This window comes from Typopeltis vanoorti, chromosome 17 (assembly GCF_054136105.1).
Source record: "Typopeltis vanoorti isolate ZY-2024b chromosome 17, IOZ_Tvanoo_1.0, whole genome shotgun sequence".
NCBI classification, from domain to species: Eukaryota; Metazoa; Arthropoda; class Arachnida; order Uropygi; family Thelyphonidae; genus Typopeltis; species Typopeltis vanoorti.
Window position 1 is genome coordinate 31,586,874 of NC_143565.1, and position 19,834 is coordinate 31,606,707.

Sequence of the window (19,834 nt, forward strand, 5' to 3'; positions counted from 1 at the left end):
ATTATTCATCGCTTACAATACATTTAATCTCGTTTTCTATTAAAATTCACATAGGTAGCTTGCAAATCTCATACTGCTTAACAATACTATCTTCCGCACACTAACAACTCTTTTCAAGTCCAGAAGAACGCGGTGTCACGCGCGGTTGTATAGGAGAGTTTCCACGCAGAGCGGGTACTGATATAAATAACTAGCGAAGGGTTGTCAGGTTTAGTTTCCTGCACAAGCGTGCTGACAGAGGACGTCCGCCATCACATCACACTTTTATCAAAGAAAAGTCGGTGATAGTTTCTTGGCAAGTGACGCTACGCCCACTGGGGACCACTTGTAATTTTTCTACGATGTTCTCGAGAGGCCTTGCATTACAGAGTTAGATAGGTTAGCAGGATTTCTGAAAAGCGACATTTTTACGGACAGGTGTTTATGTGACACAGGTACCGCACGTTAGCAGGATATGGCGTGTTCTCAGCGTCAGTCATCCTATCTTATCACTCAAGCAGCCTGGAAGCACTAAGGATACTTGCTGTAATTATATACAGGTACTTTTTTATTCTTTCTCACCTACTGTTATGTGCCGGAAACAGGATTAATTTAATTAAACTTTAAACACTTTTTTCTATGCCATTTTATATCGTTAAATAGATTTTAATAATAACGTGAGCAGCTTGTCTCATCGTGTATTACGAAGAGAAAAGTTTTCTGATTTCCATGATTTTTTCATTTTGACTGAAAATATAACTAACGAAAACACCACAAGGTTGGTTTCATTGAAGTTTTTTAATGTTTATCCACATCCATACTGAAAAAGCGCACACGTGACGATCCTGTCGTGATCTCTTTATGTTTACGGTACACTTGCTGAAGTATAAGGAAAGGACTGCAAATTCTCTATGCAAACGATCACGATTTCTATAACAAAATTTACGCAAATTAACTAAGAAAAAGAATAATATTTTATTAATTTTAAAAACATTTAAGCACAACTTTAGAGTCAGCGTATGGTTTAGGAATTATAAACAACAAAAAAAAACGATTTTTTTTTTAATTCAGTAATAGCTGGTTAGTATTACCGTTCCCTCCTCTTTTTCAATTCTGTGTTTTGATTCGACGGTTAAGAAGCAAACGTCAGAGCAGTGCCGAGTGAAAAGGAGAAAACATTTATTAGTGTCATTTTTAAATCTTGAAGAACGAGTGAAAGATAAAAATTCTAGACGCAATCAGTCTAAGAAATGAATGTAAAAGGAATTCATCATGACTCTATTTAGACATCGAAGATAAAACATCTCAGTTGAATGGCTCACATCATAAATCCCCATCGAAAACAAAAGATGGGGATTGTGGCTGGTTATTGATGCTGAGAGAAAGATCACACCGATACAGAGAGAGAAAGAGAGAGACATTTTACTACATGATAAACTGCTGAACGCATTAAAGTAACTTTCTGTGTTGGCATTTTGATCATGACTGATGTCCTCAACTGGAGGGACTGAATCCGCTAGAGCAAGGATAAAAGCTGCGGATGAATATTTGGTTTTATTATCCAAGAGAAGAAGCGAAGAATGGATTAGCCTGCCAAAAATACAATTACTCATCCTAATCTCTGGAGGCAGCAAAGAGCAGAAATAAAAATATGGATTCCGCATTGCTGTTCACCACCAGCTAAACGCCTCTCAGGAAACTCCAAGTTCGCTGTGTAAATACTATGAATGGAATAAACGCTATTTGTGGCAGACTTGAGTTTTGTGACAAAGTGGTTGAGATTAACACTATTCAATCAACGTGTTACTGCAAAGTACAAATTAACGTCAGCTCTCTACAAAGATCTGAAATCGGACCACTTAGATAAACATCACGCTATTCCCCTTCCATATCTTTACTCTTAAGAAATCCAGAAGTACTTTTTACGATAATTACATCAATGAAAGGTTATAAGCTTATCGTACATTAGTATCATGGAGTATAAGGGTTAGATCATCTGGGAACCCAGCTCTAGAGACTAGACGTTTAACTTTTTTTTTTCCAGGACACTTCAGTCCTCTAATAAGGAGGGGAGGAACAGGGGAATGCCAATTTCACCAGTCTGACACTGGCCGATGAATTTCATCTCTCACCTAAAGAAGACATACACAAGACATATAGTATGTGTCACAGCAGCATTTGAAACCAAAGAGCAAATTGTAGAGCAGATCAACTATCTATTCAGGCTCAGGCACAAAGCTAGCGATAAAAAAAAAAAATAAATAAAAACTATGAAAATTAGAATGAAAGAATTCTAGCAAAAAGTGTTCGCAAGCATTCTTTCAGATATAATTTCTTCCAATCACAGATTAAAAAACTATCAAAGATGTCAATAGTTGGTGCTCGTTGTCCAGGATATTCACATTATATGACATTCAATATAAGCTCTTATTAAAGAATGATCCCTTCGTTTTTCCCTATTCATTGGACGCATTACTTCTTTTCTTCTTTTATTTATTTATTTATTTTTCATTAGCTCTAGCCACTGATGTACACAATTTTTCAGTATTCGATGGAAGAGGAAACTGAAGCCACAAAGGATTGCTCCTCTTTATCAAGTCATTTTTTGAATGACAAGTACCTAAAATGCGCGATTCTTTAGTATCATTGGTATCTTAATTATGGAACTCATTGATAAGTAAACGGCGTTTGTAACTGCTTTCAGAAGAAAATACGATATGAATTACGTTTTTGCAAACATTTGCAAAGGTAATAATTTATATAAAATTAATTGAGATAAATTTGCTTCCTAATCTCATCGACATCCTCAAGAAAAAGTGGACAGAATAGTCGTTATCTATGCTTTCTTCTAAACCCGAAATGGGCTTTCGCAGAATACGCGTATAGGCATGGCATTTAATATCGCTGTCTCCTTGAGAAATGCAAATGTCGTAACATTTTTTTTTTTGGCAGACTGGGAGTACCGAATGAAAACGTCAACACGTGTTAAGCTGCACGAGTTGTTTTTGCCGTACTCGACCAAGTTTTCTACTTCTGACCCGGTGTTACGTGTGCAGTAGTAAACGGCTGGGGGAGAAGTGAGGGGGGGGGGAGACAACCTGTTCCAAATGAATGGAGGAACGCTTGACGTACAGGATTGGCGGCAAAAAGAAAGAACGCATCGAGAGTGGAGGAAGATGAGAAGGAGGATGTTTGGGGGGAAGAGAAAGGGGAGAAGGTCATGTGTAAACAATACCAAAACTAGCGTCACTCTAAAACACGTCGATCCCGAACAGTCTCGCGAGCCTGGGCTTTCCCACTGCTACGGTTACAGTAGGAGTGTTGCGGGAGGGTGGAGCACTCAGCCAGTGGTAAGTCGCCGTCCTCGAGGTGTGCTCTGCTCACGTGGATCGCGAGGGTTCGCGCATCGTGCTTTTTTTTTTTTTTTTTTCATCCCCTTTCGGAAGCTTTATGAGCGAGGCGAGAGCAGGAGCTGTACGCATTCCGTGGGAGACCCTGATAGAGCAAGGAGTTAGTAAACGCCCGCTCTTCTGAACAGATTATCTTGTAGGCGATCTAGTTAGCAGTCGTGGTGTCCTTACCTCTAACCCCCTACCTCCTGGAGGGCCAAACACCGATAGCATCTACCAACACTTGTACACTAGGATAATCTCCATGGTAACTCCTTGATTCGTACACAAAGTCCACTGTTTATGTTGTGCTTTATTTTGACTCCCGGCCGTCCCTCAGAGCCGGGATCGCTCGTACTAAGTGCCGACTGACAGCTGCGGTTAACTGTGATTCTTTTTTTTCCCCCGCAGATGGGATCCCGACGGCATTACGGAACAAGATTATGTAGCACCCATGTTGGTCCGTTCTTCCTGGCGATATTCTTGCTCTGGAACAGCGCCGGAATTGCCGAGGGCGGACCGGCCAGAGGTAGCCGACCTCCACAGTACATGCGGCCAGCACCATCGCACGACCTACCTATTATGGACTTGATTGAGCCACCGGATAAGAGGTACGATCCCAAACCAGAGAATCTCAACTTAAAAACACTGAGGGACAAGATGGGTGAGAACTTTGACCCTCATTTCATGAGCGAACAAAGACCTTTGGAGAGCCTCCTGCATCCTAATGGAACTGTCGAATCCAGCTTTCGACGTACGAAACGAGGTCGACTTGTGCCAGCGGGAAAGATGCCGAACGAAATTCGGCATTTGCGTCTTCCCTCTCTCCAGCTCCCAGACGGAAGCCGAGTGAGGATGAAAGTCGGAAAGAAGATGCGAAGGAAGTTCAAGCAACTTTTGTGGACTTACACATACTGTCCCGTAGCTTACCGCTGGAAAGACTTGGGCATCCGCTTCTGGCCTCGTTGGATCCGAGAAGGCACCTGTTTGACGCTGGGCTCATGTTCCTTCCCAAGTGGTATGTCATGCAAACCGAGCCGATCGGTGAACAAAATGGTCGTGAGGTGGCATTGCCCGGACTGGAATCAGAAGAGACAGTGCAAATGGATACCTGTGAGATACCCCATCATTAGCGAATGTAGCTGCAGTTGCTAGAGGGGCAACTTCATCCCAAAACTCCACTCCCAATGATCCGGAACCTGACTATCTGGAACTGGTAAGTTAGCTGATATATATATATATATATATATATACAGTATATATATTTCATTTCGTTAATGCAATCCTTTGTATTTTAAAAATGCTCATAATTTCCCTTGTTTTCACTTCTGTTCCCTCCTCCAACAAATAAAGTCCTTCGAGGTAATTAAGTGAAGGCGGCGAGACACGATTTTCAACAGTATTTAATAACATTGCTGCTGTCAACTAATTAAAACAAGACGACTGGAGCTTCTTCAACATATCGCAGAGATGCACAAAACTCCATCTTTGCTATCTAATTAGGCTTATCACACCACGTTTACCAATTACAGGGATGAAAAACCAAGAAGCTTCAAAAATTGGAAATTGAAACCGTAATTGGACACCTTCTGACTTATGCGTTTTTAATTATGATGGACACTTCTTTAGCTGCAGTTAAACATTCTCGGTAATGATTTTTCGCCAGTAGATTATCGTAAGTTAATTAAATAGATGACTGTAGACCTACTAGATGAAAGGGCGTGTATGTTTATGATCCTGATGAAGTTATTTATTTATAATTTCCAAGTTCACTGTATATATACAGTAGAATGTTTCAGTTTTGCGAGTTTAGATGAAAATTCATAATCGCTTGACCAGATAAAGGATGTTTAATTTTTAACTGAACTGAGAGATACCATAGACATATATGCTTAGAATATATATCTTATGAACAAAACATGTTAGTTTTTTTAAGAACTGAATTGAGTCATTCCTTTTTCAGAATTTTCCATTTTTTTTTTTTTAAATTATCGTTGTTTATTAGAGTGTTGAGGCTTGGAAAAACGATGGAAAAATCTCTCTGCTAAATATTTCGTCGATATGCCATTATTGTAAATCTGAATGAAATGAACTAGCCGCTGAATTTTACTTTGAATCGACAGCCACAAGTGTCCTAAATCCCTAAGGGTAATAAAGTATATACAGCAATTAATAAATGCAATTAATTTCAATCTAAACGAACGTAAAATGTCAGTTAATATGGAAAACAGAGGGAAACTATGCAAATATACTGTATATTAAAAAGTCATTAAAATCTGTTTTAACGACTTATTCTCCTACGGGATGTTGATAAAAATACTATAGAATCACACACACACACACACACACACACACATGATGTAATGTCATATTACTTATATCTTTCGACATGTTTGTGTTTGATAAAAATAACAAATTATACGTAGATATCATTGTAGTCATTTGCAATTTTATCATATCACAGTAGTTAAACTATTAAATTGCAGACTGCAGCTAGTCATTTGATAAAAGAATAGCTACAATCTGCAAATAAGAATTCCAAATATTTTTGAGGATCTCTTTAATAAGAGTGATGATGACAGCACATTACTGTTCTACTAGCCACATTCTTTTTAAATTATATTTTCTGAAAAGTCTTATATTCGAAGCTTACAAATAAACTTTTTTGCAACTTTATTTTATTTCAGTTGAGACTTAATCCACATTAAAGAAGACTGACTTTCCAGGTCGTCCACCTCGTCTGGTTTTATATCCGCAGTAAATTCGATCTCTGCTTTGACAAAAGGCTATTGACTCGTTTTATGCCCACTTCACCTCTTTCCAGGTATTTGTGTATGTATGTGTGTGTTATGTATGGGCTCGCAGTAAACTCTACTAATGCAGCATGGCACAGTGAATGTGTGTGTGGGGGGGGCTTTCGCCCCCTACACATTTACTGTTCATGTCTCCCTCAAGACTGCGTCTTCTTTCAAAAAAGTTTCTCTTCTCAATAGCTTGAGAAGTTATTGAGAAAAGAAAATTTTTATTTGTAATTCCCAGCTGCACAAGGAATTACAAATAAAAATGAATCACTTTATTCCTCCCCCCCCTATACTTCTGCCTCCTTTCTTTTCCCTGTTGTGCGGGGTTCACAGCTGGGTTCCTACTGCTTTAAACCTGTTCTGTATCCACACATATAACGGATCTTTTTTGGATCGATGATAAGAAGGTCCACCTGTTTTTTGATGAGAAACAGCAATCGTTCTCCATGAGATAACATAAATATTAAATATTCTTATCAGATATCGAGAATTCTTATCAGGATATTGTCACACAAAGAAAGCTTTAGTATATTATCTTTGTCGTTTTTCTTTTTTAAATTCACTCACAATATTTATCACATTGCCATATTCACTTTGTTATTATTTTTATTTATATCCTTATATACCTTTTTAACATGGGTCCAGCTAAAACTTTCTGGGTCTTATCATCACTCCGTTATCATAGTTTGAAGCATTCTTGGATTCTTTAGATTTTCATTTTGTCATTCGAATTGTTTCGAAACAGTATGTTCTTTCATTGTTATTTAATGAGATATTCAGTGCAACGATATATGCGGTAGAGGGAAAAAAATCTGAGTTCGAAATATTTCTGCTATGTCCATATATTTAATATTCAAGAGAAGATGTGTTACTAACCGTCATTGAATTTCTTAGAAATGTGAATGGTTCGAAATACAAAAAAGTCACGTTTGAAAATCGCTTTGTAAACTTTCCTTAAACAGAAATTGCACGTGTTTTTTTTCTTTTTTACTTCCTTCCTGTTTTACGCTTATGCATAGACCATGCAGGCTTTCGAAACCAGGTCCGACGGAAGAGGATAGTTAATCAATCCCTTTTCCTGTAGTATCCTATATTTGAAAATGTGTTCATTTGGCTTGTTTTACGGGACAAAAATCTTAGTTTCCAGAAGGAAAAATCCTGCCGCCTCGGTATAAGACCGGGCTAATTCACCTTCAATTGAAAAGCCTATAGAAATTCTTCATGTCCTAAACGGGTATCGAATCCAGGTCTTTCCAGCCAAAGATGGTCAAAACTGACTGAGCTACGGAGGCTTACGGTTTTTTATTAAGCACAAGAATCAATGTGCACGTACGCTTTCTACGTAAAGTTTTTTCTATATCTTATTTTATAGGTAGTAAAAGCCTGTTCTTATATTATAGGCTCTAGAACGACTTTTTTGTAATTAAATTAAAGACAAATAAACGTAACAAAAGTTTTCCATTCTTGACTTTTCCTAAAAGATTAATTTCCATATCAGGTTGCCTTGATCTAAGTTCATTTCTATCTTGATAGAAGTTTTCGTTAGTTATTTTGGTTATTGAAACAGCTGGATTTCTTCTTCTTCTCTTCAAGAATTAGGCATATACCTTTTCCAGCTTCACCGGTCTTTCCACTTTGTCGCTGGTGTTCCTCTCTCTCTTTTTCCTTAGTCTATATATATATATATATACACACCTCTTTTAGTAGTCGATATCTTTCTATCCTAAATAGATGCTCTTTCCAAAAAAGCTAGGACTTCACTTATAAAATAAGTAAAAGAACATAAACTCACTCTCTTTCTCTCTAGAAAATCTATCTCTCTTAGTATATAATAATAGGCAACTTGAGGAGATTATCAAGATATTGGAAGGATGCTACTAGCTGAAACTTTTATTTCAAAAGCACACGCCTGGAAACTGTAGTTTATATTAAATAATTATAATTCATGAATTAACTTTACAGTTTCTTACTCAATAGGGTGGTTCTCTCTCTCTCTCTCTCTCTGTGCTATCAGCATATTTTTTTGCCAGAAAAAGAGAAACATGCATATATTTATGAATATAAAACAAAATGAGAAATATGACATAGCGAAAACATATTGTCAACGGCGCGCGTACGCGTATGTGTGTGTGTGTGTGTGTGTGTGAGGGAGAGAGAGAGAGAGAGAGAGGTGACAAAATGCATCTTGTTTAGAAGTTCGCCTAGTTTTGAAAGGGCTTTGCTCAAATAAACAGAAAACAAATTACTAACAAAAACATACTAAATTATATTTTTCATTCTAATAATTCAAAATAATATTTCAAAATATTTAGACTTTAATATCTCGGTTCCTTCCTCTAACTAATGAGTTTCACTAATCCAATCGCCTGTTAATAATTCCTAACTACACCAGATCCTAATCCCAAATTCCTAATTCCTCATTAAATTGTGCTAGTTTCAATCATATTGCAACTAACACCATACCATATTATTCATCGGCGTTCTTTGCTTATCATATATATATATATATATATATATATATATATCAAATGTTACGAGAATTGTTCCATAAAATCTAATTGTTTATCAAGCACGATATTGAAATATTAACTTGGAATACAAATTAAATATAAGTTTCCGAAAACAACTTGCACGACATCTGATGAATGGAAATTGCATGAAGACTGGATGCATAAGCTCTTATATATATTAATGATTTGGTTGTGAAGTAAGAGTTGTATGTTGTATAGTTAGAACACAGTAATACAGCGATAGAAATGATTTTATTTCTTTCCTCCTATGCATACAAAAGTAGATCATCAGCTACTTTCAATTCCTACTCATGCCTGATCCCAGTTATGTGAAGAAGGAAAGTCGCTTTAGTGGATGTAGTCTATTAGCAAAGTTTTATAGGTCCGTAGTACTGTATTAAACAAGTAGTATAACTTAGGTATTTTCCTAGAACATGAAATTGAACTTCATGGATTCTCATCACAATTTTCATATAATCGGATGCAATTCCGATTAATTGTTTTCATTTTTTATTGTCTCTTTGTGTATACTTTTAACTACTTATAATAAATGTTAGACGTTTGCGGTCTTAATGAATTGTGAATATTTCACCTGGAAGACTGATGAACATTTAAACGTCATGTCACTTCAGAATGGTCTTTGAGTGAATATCCAATAAGCCTTAAAGGAATCACTAACACTTTGTTGCAAGCATGTTTTGTCAACATCAGTATTTGGTCAACGCGCTTGTTAAAGTAACGCATGTTTTAAATTATTTATTTCGTTTATCACGTTTTGCCTGCTCCGAAAGGCATAAATTTTCAAACAGTATAAGGAAATTAAACGGAACTCTATCAAAATGAATAACTCTTCTTTGGCTAGTGTTTATTTATTTTCCATAAAAAGACTTAAGTCCATGTAGAGCGGTAAGCATAAACTACACGAATTATTCAGATACCTACTTTATTGTGCATGTTTCTTATGCTACTATTTGTAACGTTACGAATGAATGTGTTTCAGGTTGGATTTGTTAGCGATGGGAAATCGGGAGCACTTGTATGACAACCGGCAGCGGCCTAACTCAGTGCTAAGAGAGAGACAGACAGATAGATAGATAGAGAGATAGAGAGAGAGAGAGAGAATTTCGGGCGAACCATACATGGATATTAGACGAGAGGGTGGGGGGATCACCTCCAAACTTAGATTCTCAATTATCCTACCTGCATACTTGGTAAAAGCCACTTGCGTTTCAAAAGGAAAGAAAAACCTCAAATCAAACAATAGACTGTCTTTCCACAATTTACATGCATCGTAAAATAATCCGCCTAAGCTCACTATTTTCATTTTTAAAAACGAACATATTACTCGCTTTTATCTCTTCTGCGTAATTTTTTCTTTCTTTTTTGTGCATGAATATTTTATTATCAAAACTATGCACACAAACTGCATAATAATTATTTAATTTACCTGCAATTATCAATTTTTGGCAAAAATATCATCACACAGAGGAGGATGTTTAGTAAATATATGTAGAAAATGTCACATACTCTGCTTATCTGCCATTTTTCGTTTCTTTCACGCCTCGAATGATGCGATCCTTTGGTAATACGTTTAAGAATTCAGTATCGTATTATCAGAAATCCGACCTTCAAAATGACTCCGGTGATGAACAAAAACATACATTTATATTGGGATTTTACTAATAGGATATTTATTATATTGCGTAGACAATATCTAAATCAGCAAACAAAACGAAGCTGCGATAACAAAGTCATTGCATTCAGCATCTGAAAGCTATTCATTTTCAAAGTGAACACTTGTTAAATACTTATTTCTGGAGTCTTCACTGTATAAATGAGACTCGTTTCGCCTCATTTTACATAATAAAATCTTTTACGTTTATTACTTATTTTTAGGTGAGAAACAAAAATAATAAAATCTCACTGTCCATCTTGCCTGATTCGAAGGTATTCGTCTCACCCTAACTCTTCGGTTAATGTGATGAAATAAGTACGTAACAATTTTCCTAACTCCCTGATCGTCAAATTTCTGTCAATTCTTACTAAAGTATGCACTGTTTACTGATTTTTCATTTATTTCGCTTTCGAATGACAATTTGTCGTATTTTGCTCATCATCGTCATTGTCAAATGTTATTTGATCGGTTTATTCATTCATTGATTTCGGTTGCTATATACAAGTCCCTGGTTTTTTAGACATCGTAAAATGCAATATAACAACATTTTTTTGTTTAGTCGTGACCACAAATGACTGAACAGTACATTGAAACATGACTGTCGTCTATATGAGCTGTAACTGGTCCAAACAGGTCGTTATAAGCAAGTGCTGATCCACTGGAAAGTGTAGTATACCGGAGATAAGTCAGTCTCGATAATATTTTTCTAAATCAGGCATATTTGTAATGAAACTACATTTATTTATCTGTTCAATGCTCCTATTTGTGTGGAATATGCCAGTTTCATACAATAATTCTAATAAGCGAACGCCGAACCTATATAGCACAACACATCAACAAATTATAATAGACTATTAAAAACGATAATGTTAAATTAAATTTTTATCATTATAAACCTTGTTCCATTTTGTTTACTCTTTCTTTTTTTTTCTTTCCAGATCGCTAATAATACTCAGATTCCCAGAATTTATGGTGTATTTTAAATTCTATCAACCCTCCCTTTGGACATTCGTGCAAGGAAAAGATGTATACAGAGCAGCCTGATTATACTCCGTCATCTTCCACCCCATGGTCCAGCAGTAGTCTCCTCCCTTATCTCTTTAGGCATCCACCTGTGAACTCAGCGGACGATTACCACCAAAAGATGCAAGCATCGGCGACTGGCGTCAGTCAGGAGGATTGCCTAATTTTGGTCGGCCCAGTCCTGCAGGGTAGGTCTTAATGGATGCGTCGAACTGATCAAAGTTGCAGCAGCAAGATGCGAAGTCGCGGTGGGCGAGCCGATTGCCTGACTACTAGCAGACATCGGGGCGACGCACGTTCCGGCTCTACCCATCTTCTTGACTGCCGCTTACTAAGGTCATGGGACATTTGGAAAGGTGAAGACTCCGCAACCTAGGCGGGAAAATGCCGCCTACTAGACTGTATATATATATATTGAACCGTAGGTGTACATATCTCGGGCCACGGTACTTAGAATTATTTAAGTTGTTATTTATATGTCGCTCATCAAACAGTGTCTTCGGCAATCCCTTCCTTCCCTTCTAGAAGCAGCCATTAATAAGTACAAAGTGTTTATTCGTGCCAAATTGTAACTCTTTAGGCACAGTTTGTGTTGACTGTGTTTGGGCTAAGCAGCAGGAAAAAGTTAAATGACTAATTTCCTTCAACAAAATTTGCATAAATTTTATTAAGACTCCAATAAATTTTGTTTAGCAATATCAGCCACCTAAACATTCATGACAAGCGTTTTGTTCCTAAATGAATTTAAGTTTTCAGTTTTCTTAAAGTAATGATCTTAATGAATAACTTAAAGGAATTCATGATTGTAAACTTTCTCCTGCCTGCAGATCCCGAAGAGAAAAATGAAGATTCTTTATAGTAGATGTTTAACTTTGTACATACACTAGGAATTGATGCGATTAGACCATTTGTATATAGAGTTCCTCTTGTTAATTCCCAAGCGTCACGTGACTGTGGGATATCCTGTACGTATGCTAGACAACTATATGTCACCAGCCTGTGGATTGTACATAGTTTTCCTTGACCGTTGTTTCACTAATTGCAATAAATTTGTGAGCCAGAATACGTTTTTGTTCATGTAATTTTTAGCTGCTTTTTTGGTCTAAGCTAATTTTTTTTCACATCTTGTAATGAATATAGTTCACATACACACTGCATAGATAAACTCTCTCCTATTAAACTCTCATAACAAAGATGTCTTGGTTGCATTGTTCTGTTATGCATTAGCATCCAGCCAAAATCACCGAATTGATTCATCCACATAAGCAAATCTTCACTGGAATCGAAACAGAAATATCAACTTATTCGGCGAGTGAGGATAATTTTAATATTCCAAATAATGACAGTGCATATCCAGATATTATGACATGTAAATCCACTAATTCCTGTATGGATTATTCGTTTAAAGTGTTTTTTGCGCAAACATGTAGAATATTTGAAGAAAAATATCGTACGGCTATCATTCAAGAAAACTTTTCTGTTCAGTAATAATGACATCTGGAGATTGAAAGATGAAATATCAGCTGCAGCTCGAGCGTATCAAGAGCCAATGTTTACATCTGGAATTGGTTCATATTATAAACACCTTGCATAAGCATCTCAATTGTAGTTTTCGTTACCATTGAGTGTTTTTCAATCCCGTTTTACACCAGATGACAATGCAAGTATTTAATGTGGTTTAATACGCGATGCCAGCGGCGGATATCATTACTGTACAAACAAGATTGATCACTCTGTGGAGGCGACCCTGAACTTATATTAGCTGATGGTCTCGCTGAAAGAAAGGTAGGATTGTGCCCACACACGCGTATGTGCGCGTGTGCAAACGCAATGTTTCCTTTCCTTCTCCGCTGAACGGAGTTTAGCCCTACCCAACCTCCCTTTTTCTCTCCTCATCATTCTATTAACAGAGGTAGTCCACCCATAACACCAGTGTGAGAAGGGCGTTCAAGTCAAGGGTTAAGGAGAGCCATGCCTCCGCACGCGGGGGAATCTTTTGTGTTTCATCACGCTCACGACTAATGAGGATGAGCCTTGGAATTATATTGTCTGGTTCTGAAAAGATCTGGGTTGGGTCACATACATATAATCGTCTCCCCTCACACTTTCACAAGGGCGGACTCTGCTAAGGTAGAAAATATTTTGCAACTGGCGATAGAAAAGACGGTCTGTTGTCAACCCAGAAACCAACACATCTGCTTGTCGATCAGTTCCAACGAGGTAGCTAGATATGCACGAAATAAATGAACTGGTTCTCTTGTTCGACTCATTTCGTTATTGAGTGGTGACGGGAAGAGAAAATTGGCCAAACAACGGAGTATAAGAAACTTTTATTCAAACCACTTGAACATGTGCATGGATCTACATGACTCTCACAGGTGATAGCCTTCATCTCTCGTATGTGTTGCAATCAAGTACTTATCATATCGTTATGCTACTTTACGACTATCATGGCAACCAAAGCAATTAAAACATAGAGGGATTACTTAATGACCCGCACTTTTCTCTGAATAGTATATTGTCATTTTTTTATAACATTAAATAAATTCACACTTCCGGCGCTTACCGAAATGATATTCTTTAATTCATGCTCAAGATGGAATCTGGCCTAGTCTAGTGCATGTGCTTGTGTAAGTCTCCCGTATGGCAAGAATGGTAATAGCGATTATAAATTGCTGTTCGAATACCACGGCGATATAAATCCCACTTTCAAGCAGTGGGTGGTAAGGGTTATAGTATGACGACAGGTGAGCTCGGCGTCAAAAGTCTGTGTTCGTTAGCAGGGAACTGTCGTGCAGAGTTCCGGGGAATGAAACCTTGTTTGCCTATACGTAAGGTTGGGGGAAGGAGGTGGGAGGAATCGTTGAATACGCAATACTTGTATCAGCGCCAACATTTTCATCCGGTTGACAAAATATCATTGGAATTCTAGAAAATTTTAGTGAATTGACTGACCAATGATTCTCTCTTTCCGCATTTTTCCTCTCACCACTATTGAAAAGAAAAGGGCAGATAAAATCATTTCACTGCTAAAAAACCGAAAAATCTTGTTTATAGTGACGAGTGCAATGGTGAGACAGAGATGTAATAATTAGTGGTGTGAAAATCCCTGAAAAAGATTTCTCCTTCTTGAACTATTAAAATCTTTCACTCCCGTGTGTTGTATCTGTGTGTGTGTGTGTGTGTGTGTGTGTGTGTGTGTGTGTGTGTGTGTGTGTGTGTGTGTGTGTGTGTGTGTGTGTGTGTGTGAGAGAGAGAGAGAGAGAGAGAGAGAGTAGTGGGTGGTAAAATGATTGATGGACGCACGTATTCGCTCGTGCATACACACACACGCATGCACGCACGACTTGTAATGATAGCCCGAGTAGGTGGCAGCTTGTTGAGACGCCTCTCTTAAAGATAATAAAAAGGACGAAGAAGTAACTCCCACTTAACAGGATGATTTCTTTAGGCTCCCTTTCTAAGAAATACATAAAGCGAAATAAAAGAAACATTCACTACACTACACTACTGCATTCTTTCGTATTAATTCACCTGCAGTGGTCAGGCAACGCAAGAAACCGTACCCACTCTGTCTGTTTTTGTCACATTTTATAAATAGATTTCTTAGTCAAGCACAGCTGTCAATGCCTCCCTCCAAGTGACACATTTAAAATATTAGAGTGGACCAATGGGTGGATCCTTCTGCGTTCTAAACTCAACACTCGAAAGGTGGGGTGCTGGCACTTTAGAACGTTTATGCTGACACAGGAAGACAATAACAGAAGATGTACAAAACCTGATGAAGATGTCATTCTTAAATGAACAGCTTTCATTCAAACTCGGCAGCTGAATATCTTTGTTAATTCACATATTGAAATTTCATTAGCTGAAAATAATTTTAACTGTGCAGATTTCTCCATACAGTGTTAAGATTCTCAGCCTTAAATTCCTATTATTAATCAAATCATTTTAAAAAGATTTCTCCTTCTTGTACTATTAAAATCTTTAAAATATAATTATTAAAATTAAAAAATTAAAATTATTAAAATATAATTCTTTCACTGATTCATAAACAAATTAAAGGTCCAATTCCCCCCCCACACACACAAAAAAACGTGTATATATATATATATATATATATATATATATATATATATATATATATATATATATATATATATATATATATATATATATATATATAATTAGGATAGGAGAGGGAAAAATATATATGGAAATATATATATATATTTCCATAATCCCCTATTCGCTTAATGAATCTAAGACCTTCTATAGAGGGTCTTAGATTCATTAAGCATATAAAGCAACAAGCAACACTGGTACAGTCACTGGTATACATTAAATTCCTTACTGGATTTATACGGCGTTAAGCTTTGACATCTGATTATGGAGCTGTGTTCATATTACTTAGATTATATCAGTATTCTACCAATGCACAAAGCTTTATTTATACTTAAGCATGCATACAGTTCTAATAATTTTATAAAACAATGTTGAAGCTTTATTTCATAATATCACTGACTAGTATCTAATACCAGAGAAAAAATAAAAAGACATTTGAAAATCGTTTGGTTTGACAAAGTTTATTTATCAACGTATTCCTTTTCATTGAATATTCTTTCATTTATATAATTTTAAGCTCTACATTTCAGCTTCATTATATTCTCGTGGGATAATATTTATATATGGTTTACATAGACGGATGGACTATGTAAATATTAAAATTCAAAAACAATTTCAATGTTAAGAAAAGTCAATAAAAATGTAGTGTGACTTTATTGGAACCATATAAAAATTATTGACCACAGATTATCACATTATTGCACACTGACTATGGTACACCAATCTGTGTTCAACAATCATACTACAATATATGACTTTCATTTTCAGCTACTACTATAAAAATGACTACTCAGCTCCACTGATCAGATCAGAGAATATTCGATTCGTTGTCGATGTGCAATTGTTCGCTCTTATTCCTACCGGTCAGTGTTTCCAAATTAACAGCAAAGCTTAAATTTATTAGAAATTGGGAGGGGGGGGGTATTTCGGAAACTGCAATCCCGTTATTTTTAGTAATCCCCTGAAAAGATAATCGTCACATTCAAGAAAATAGTCGACAATGGAGATGATGGCTAGTCTATTCTACTTAAACCAATCTCAGCTTGTACTCCAGCCTATCAGATACTTACCAGCTAAAATAATAATGAGCGATTTCCATTCAGATTTAAAACCCATAACGAACAATGGTAAAAATAGAACTACTTTTTTTAGTCAGCTAATTCTTTCACTAATACTGCTCGTTTTAATGGAAAAAGCAGTAGCACAGAGAACGTCTATTGTGTATGGAGAATTGTTGCAAATATACTATACCATATTTGGTAAAAAGCAAGAGAGAGAGAGAGAGAGAGAGAGAGAGAGAGAGCTTATTTTCATCTAAAGGACTATCGAGGTAGTTATTGAAATATTTGCACCATTCAAAATAGCCCTTGGTGATTTCTCCAGAAATCCAATGCAAAAATTATGATTGCTCATATTTTGGTATCTTCTCCCAGAGCTACTACATACTTGAAACTGGGGGGAAAATATTAAAAACGAAAATGTGTAGAGAAAAAAAAATCTATTTTGCGAAAAAAGTAAAAAAAATAATAATAAATAATGAAACAGAACTTTATTTCACTCGATAGCGATTTCTTTGGTGTGTTTTCTTGCTCGCAACCTGTCATGTGCATAACTTGGAGATAATTCGAATGTTTTTAAGCTGGAAATTACCTTGACAAAATACTTGCTGCAGGGGGTGCAGCACTATCATCATGGATCAACAAGCTTGCTCAATATCCTAATTATGCTGAACTCAATATGCAGGTGTCTGGGCTAATTTGCTGCATAATATAAACACAAACCTTAGCAAGCAGAAAAATAAATGCGTACTGCATACGGATTCCATCTTCAGGGCCTAAATACTCTACCAGCATTCCAACGATGGTATTTCATGTACGCCCAGCGTTAAATATTACATAACGCTGGGTGTCCTCCTGGTGACGCCGAGATGTGAAGTAGTAAATATCACATCTTTACCGGACTACTTGATGTGAATATGAGAGCCATTCATTATGCTTAGCCTTGCCCACTGATGTCATCATTACGTTGATTTACGTCATTATGACCCCATACAGTTGCCAACGCTGTTTGATGCTTCCGAAACATCGGTTGTGGGTGGGGAAGAGGATTACCGAGAATAATGTTTCAAATAAACACGAGAATATCTTAATAGATCTGAAGGACTGAAGTTGACAGCATTCTTGTGACGTATCTATTGCTAGGTAACTGAGAACTAAAAGTATTTATTTTCTCTCTGAAACTTATTTGTAACCAGAATATTGAAAAAATTTCTAACTTCAACGCCCTATTTCTCGACTATATCACATATGTATATGTTCGAGACTAAGAAAGTGCAAAAAAAAAAAAAGTTACTTAGTTGCCTTTTCTGCAGCTTTTTCATTTCAAGAACATCGATTGCAAAAAAAAAATAATAATAATAAATAAATAAAAAAAGCATGCAGAATTAATTTACAAAATCATAATGAAAAGCGCCTATATAGTATCTCAGGCAGTACTGAAAAACTAGAATCCTTGACAAATGTCTTAATATATGGTTGACATGTTAGGTCTTGAAATTGAAACATGTTTTATTTCGGTTCCTGGTTGATTTAGGGCACTTAAATCAATCTCAGTTGTACTCCTGGCTATTAGACATTTACTGGCTAGAATAATAATAATAATAAGTGATTTCCATTCAGAATTTAAAACCCATAACAAATAATGGTAAACATAAAATAAATACCTTTTTTAAAGGCAGCCAATTTTTTCATTCACGCTTGAACGTTGCTCTGTAATGGAAACAATAAAGAGTTAGAAGAGATCAAATGGAAATTTGAAAGTTTCTTGCTTCTTACACGACACTGCTTATATATATATATATACATGATTACCCATAAGTCACGCGGAGGTTTCAAATGTGAATAACTTTTTTGTCATTAATTTCTTTCTTTCTTTTTTTTTTCTTTTTTCTTTTTTTTTGTATTGTAAGGAACATTTGGGAAATTAATAATGTAAATGTTTGCAACCAAGGAAAATAGTGCAATTTTATTTTGAAAATCAGCATTCGATTTTAGCGTTCTCCAGAAATCAGCGTCCTCCAAATCGGACGGCTCCCGACTTCTATGGGGTTACCTGAAGGGAAAAGGTGTATGTGAACAAGCCCCAGATAATCCAACAGCTAAAGGAGAACATTCTCGCAGAAATTAGGGCGCTGCAGCCAGAAACAGTAACAGCCCTCATGAAACATGCAGTAGAAAGGGCAGTCTTTGTGAAGCCGAAAACGGAAGGCATTTACATGATGTGGTTTTTCATAACTAATAAAAAATCTCTAGGTTCTATATTTCATCACAACAAAAAAATAACAAAAATAATTAATAAATAAAAAAAGTATTAAATGTTTCAATTCCTTCGTGACTTATGGGCCACTCTGTATAATACTGAACAATTTCCAACCGGAATTTAAAACTCATACAGAACAAAGATCAACACATTAAAACTACTTCTTAAAACAGTTGCTTTCATTAACATTACTGTCAGATATCGCACCTCATATTGGAAACAGCGAATTATCCTGAATATACTAACCTAGAGAATTTGAGTTTGTTTCACTCTTCTACGAACTAGATTTTGGCTTGAATTTGTTTTCGAATATTAAGACCGTCAGAGTTCTGATAAGTTATTCTAAAAGTCATTGTGATATTATAATTTTATAATATGGAACGTTTAAAGGTATGTGATCTATTTTATAATGAACTTATACACGTGTTGTATGTTATAAGCAAAATAGATTACATTACTATTTCTGAAAAAAAAATGCGAAAAAAACCGTGTAAACCATGTAAAAGTACTACTACAGATGTCGCATTTGCCTCACTCACCTGGAGAGCTGATACATGCTGAAAGATAGACAATTCATGAATTACTGTGTCTTGAATGCCTCATTTTTTCGGTTGCCAAACAATGCTCACACCACCTAGTAAAATAACTTGTGTACTTCACCTCGCAGGTCACTATCTGAAACACTATTACATATTTTCTGTTTTCTCCAAATCTTTTCTCTGAAATTTTTGTTTCGTTTCAAATATAAAATCCTGATGCAAGGCCTGCGAGGCCAAAGAAGTTTGCAACAGATACTCTTCGAGATATTACAACAATTACTCTGCAAACTTGCTTTGAGATAAAGCAAGTTGGATAAAGCGTGAGAGCGTAAAAGCATCTCGCTGCGGAGAAGGATTAATTTGTAATAGAGAGAGAGAGAGAGAGAGAGAGAGAGAGAGAGAGAGAGAGAAAACAAGAATTGACATTAATTAACAACAGTCGGATCCAATATGCATATAACAAAGTGTTGGAAGA

At 36.3% G+C, this 19,834-nt stretch overlaps 1 protein-coding gene across 2 annotated transcripts; it reads left to right on the plus strand.

The window, feature by feature from the left end:
* Nucleotides 1-379: 379 nt before the first annotated feature.
* LOC150097269 (noggin-2-like) lies at nucleotides 380-12,374 on the plus strand. 2 transcript variants are annotated; one of them, XM_090407346.1, is made up of 3 exons: nucleotides 380-539; nucleotides 3,780-4,584; nucleotides 11,293-12,374. In XM_090407346.1, the coding sequence occupies exon 2, from the start codon at nucleotides 3,780-3,782 to the stop codon at nucleotides 4,521-4,523; it is 744 nt and encodes a 247-aa protein (XP_090263472.1). In that variant the 5' UTR covers nucleotides 380-539; the 3' UTR covers nucleotides 4,524-4,584; nucleotides 11,293-12,374. The 2 variants fall into 2 exon arrangements, with proteins under 2 accessions (XP_090263472.1, XP_090263471.1); XM_090407345.1 differs by lacking the exon at nucleotides 380-539 and having other exon boundaries at nucleotides 3,490-4,584.
* The last annotated feature ends 7,460 nt before the right edge of the window (nucleotides 12,375-19,834 follow it).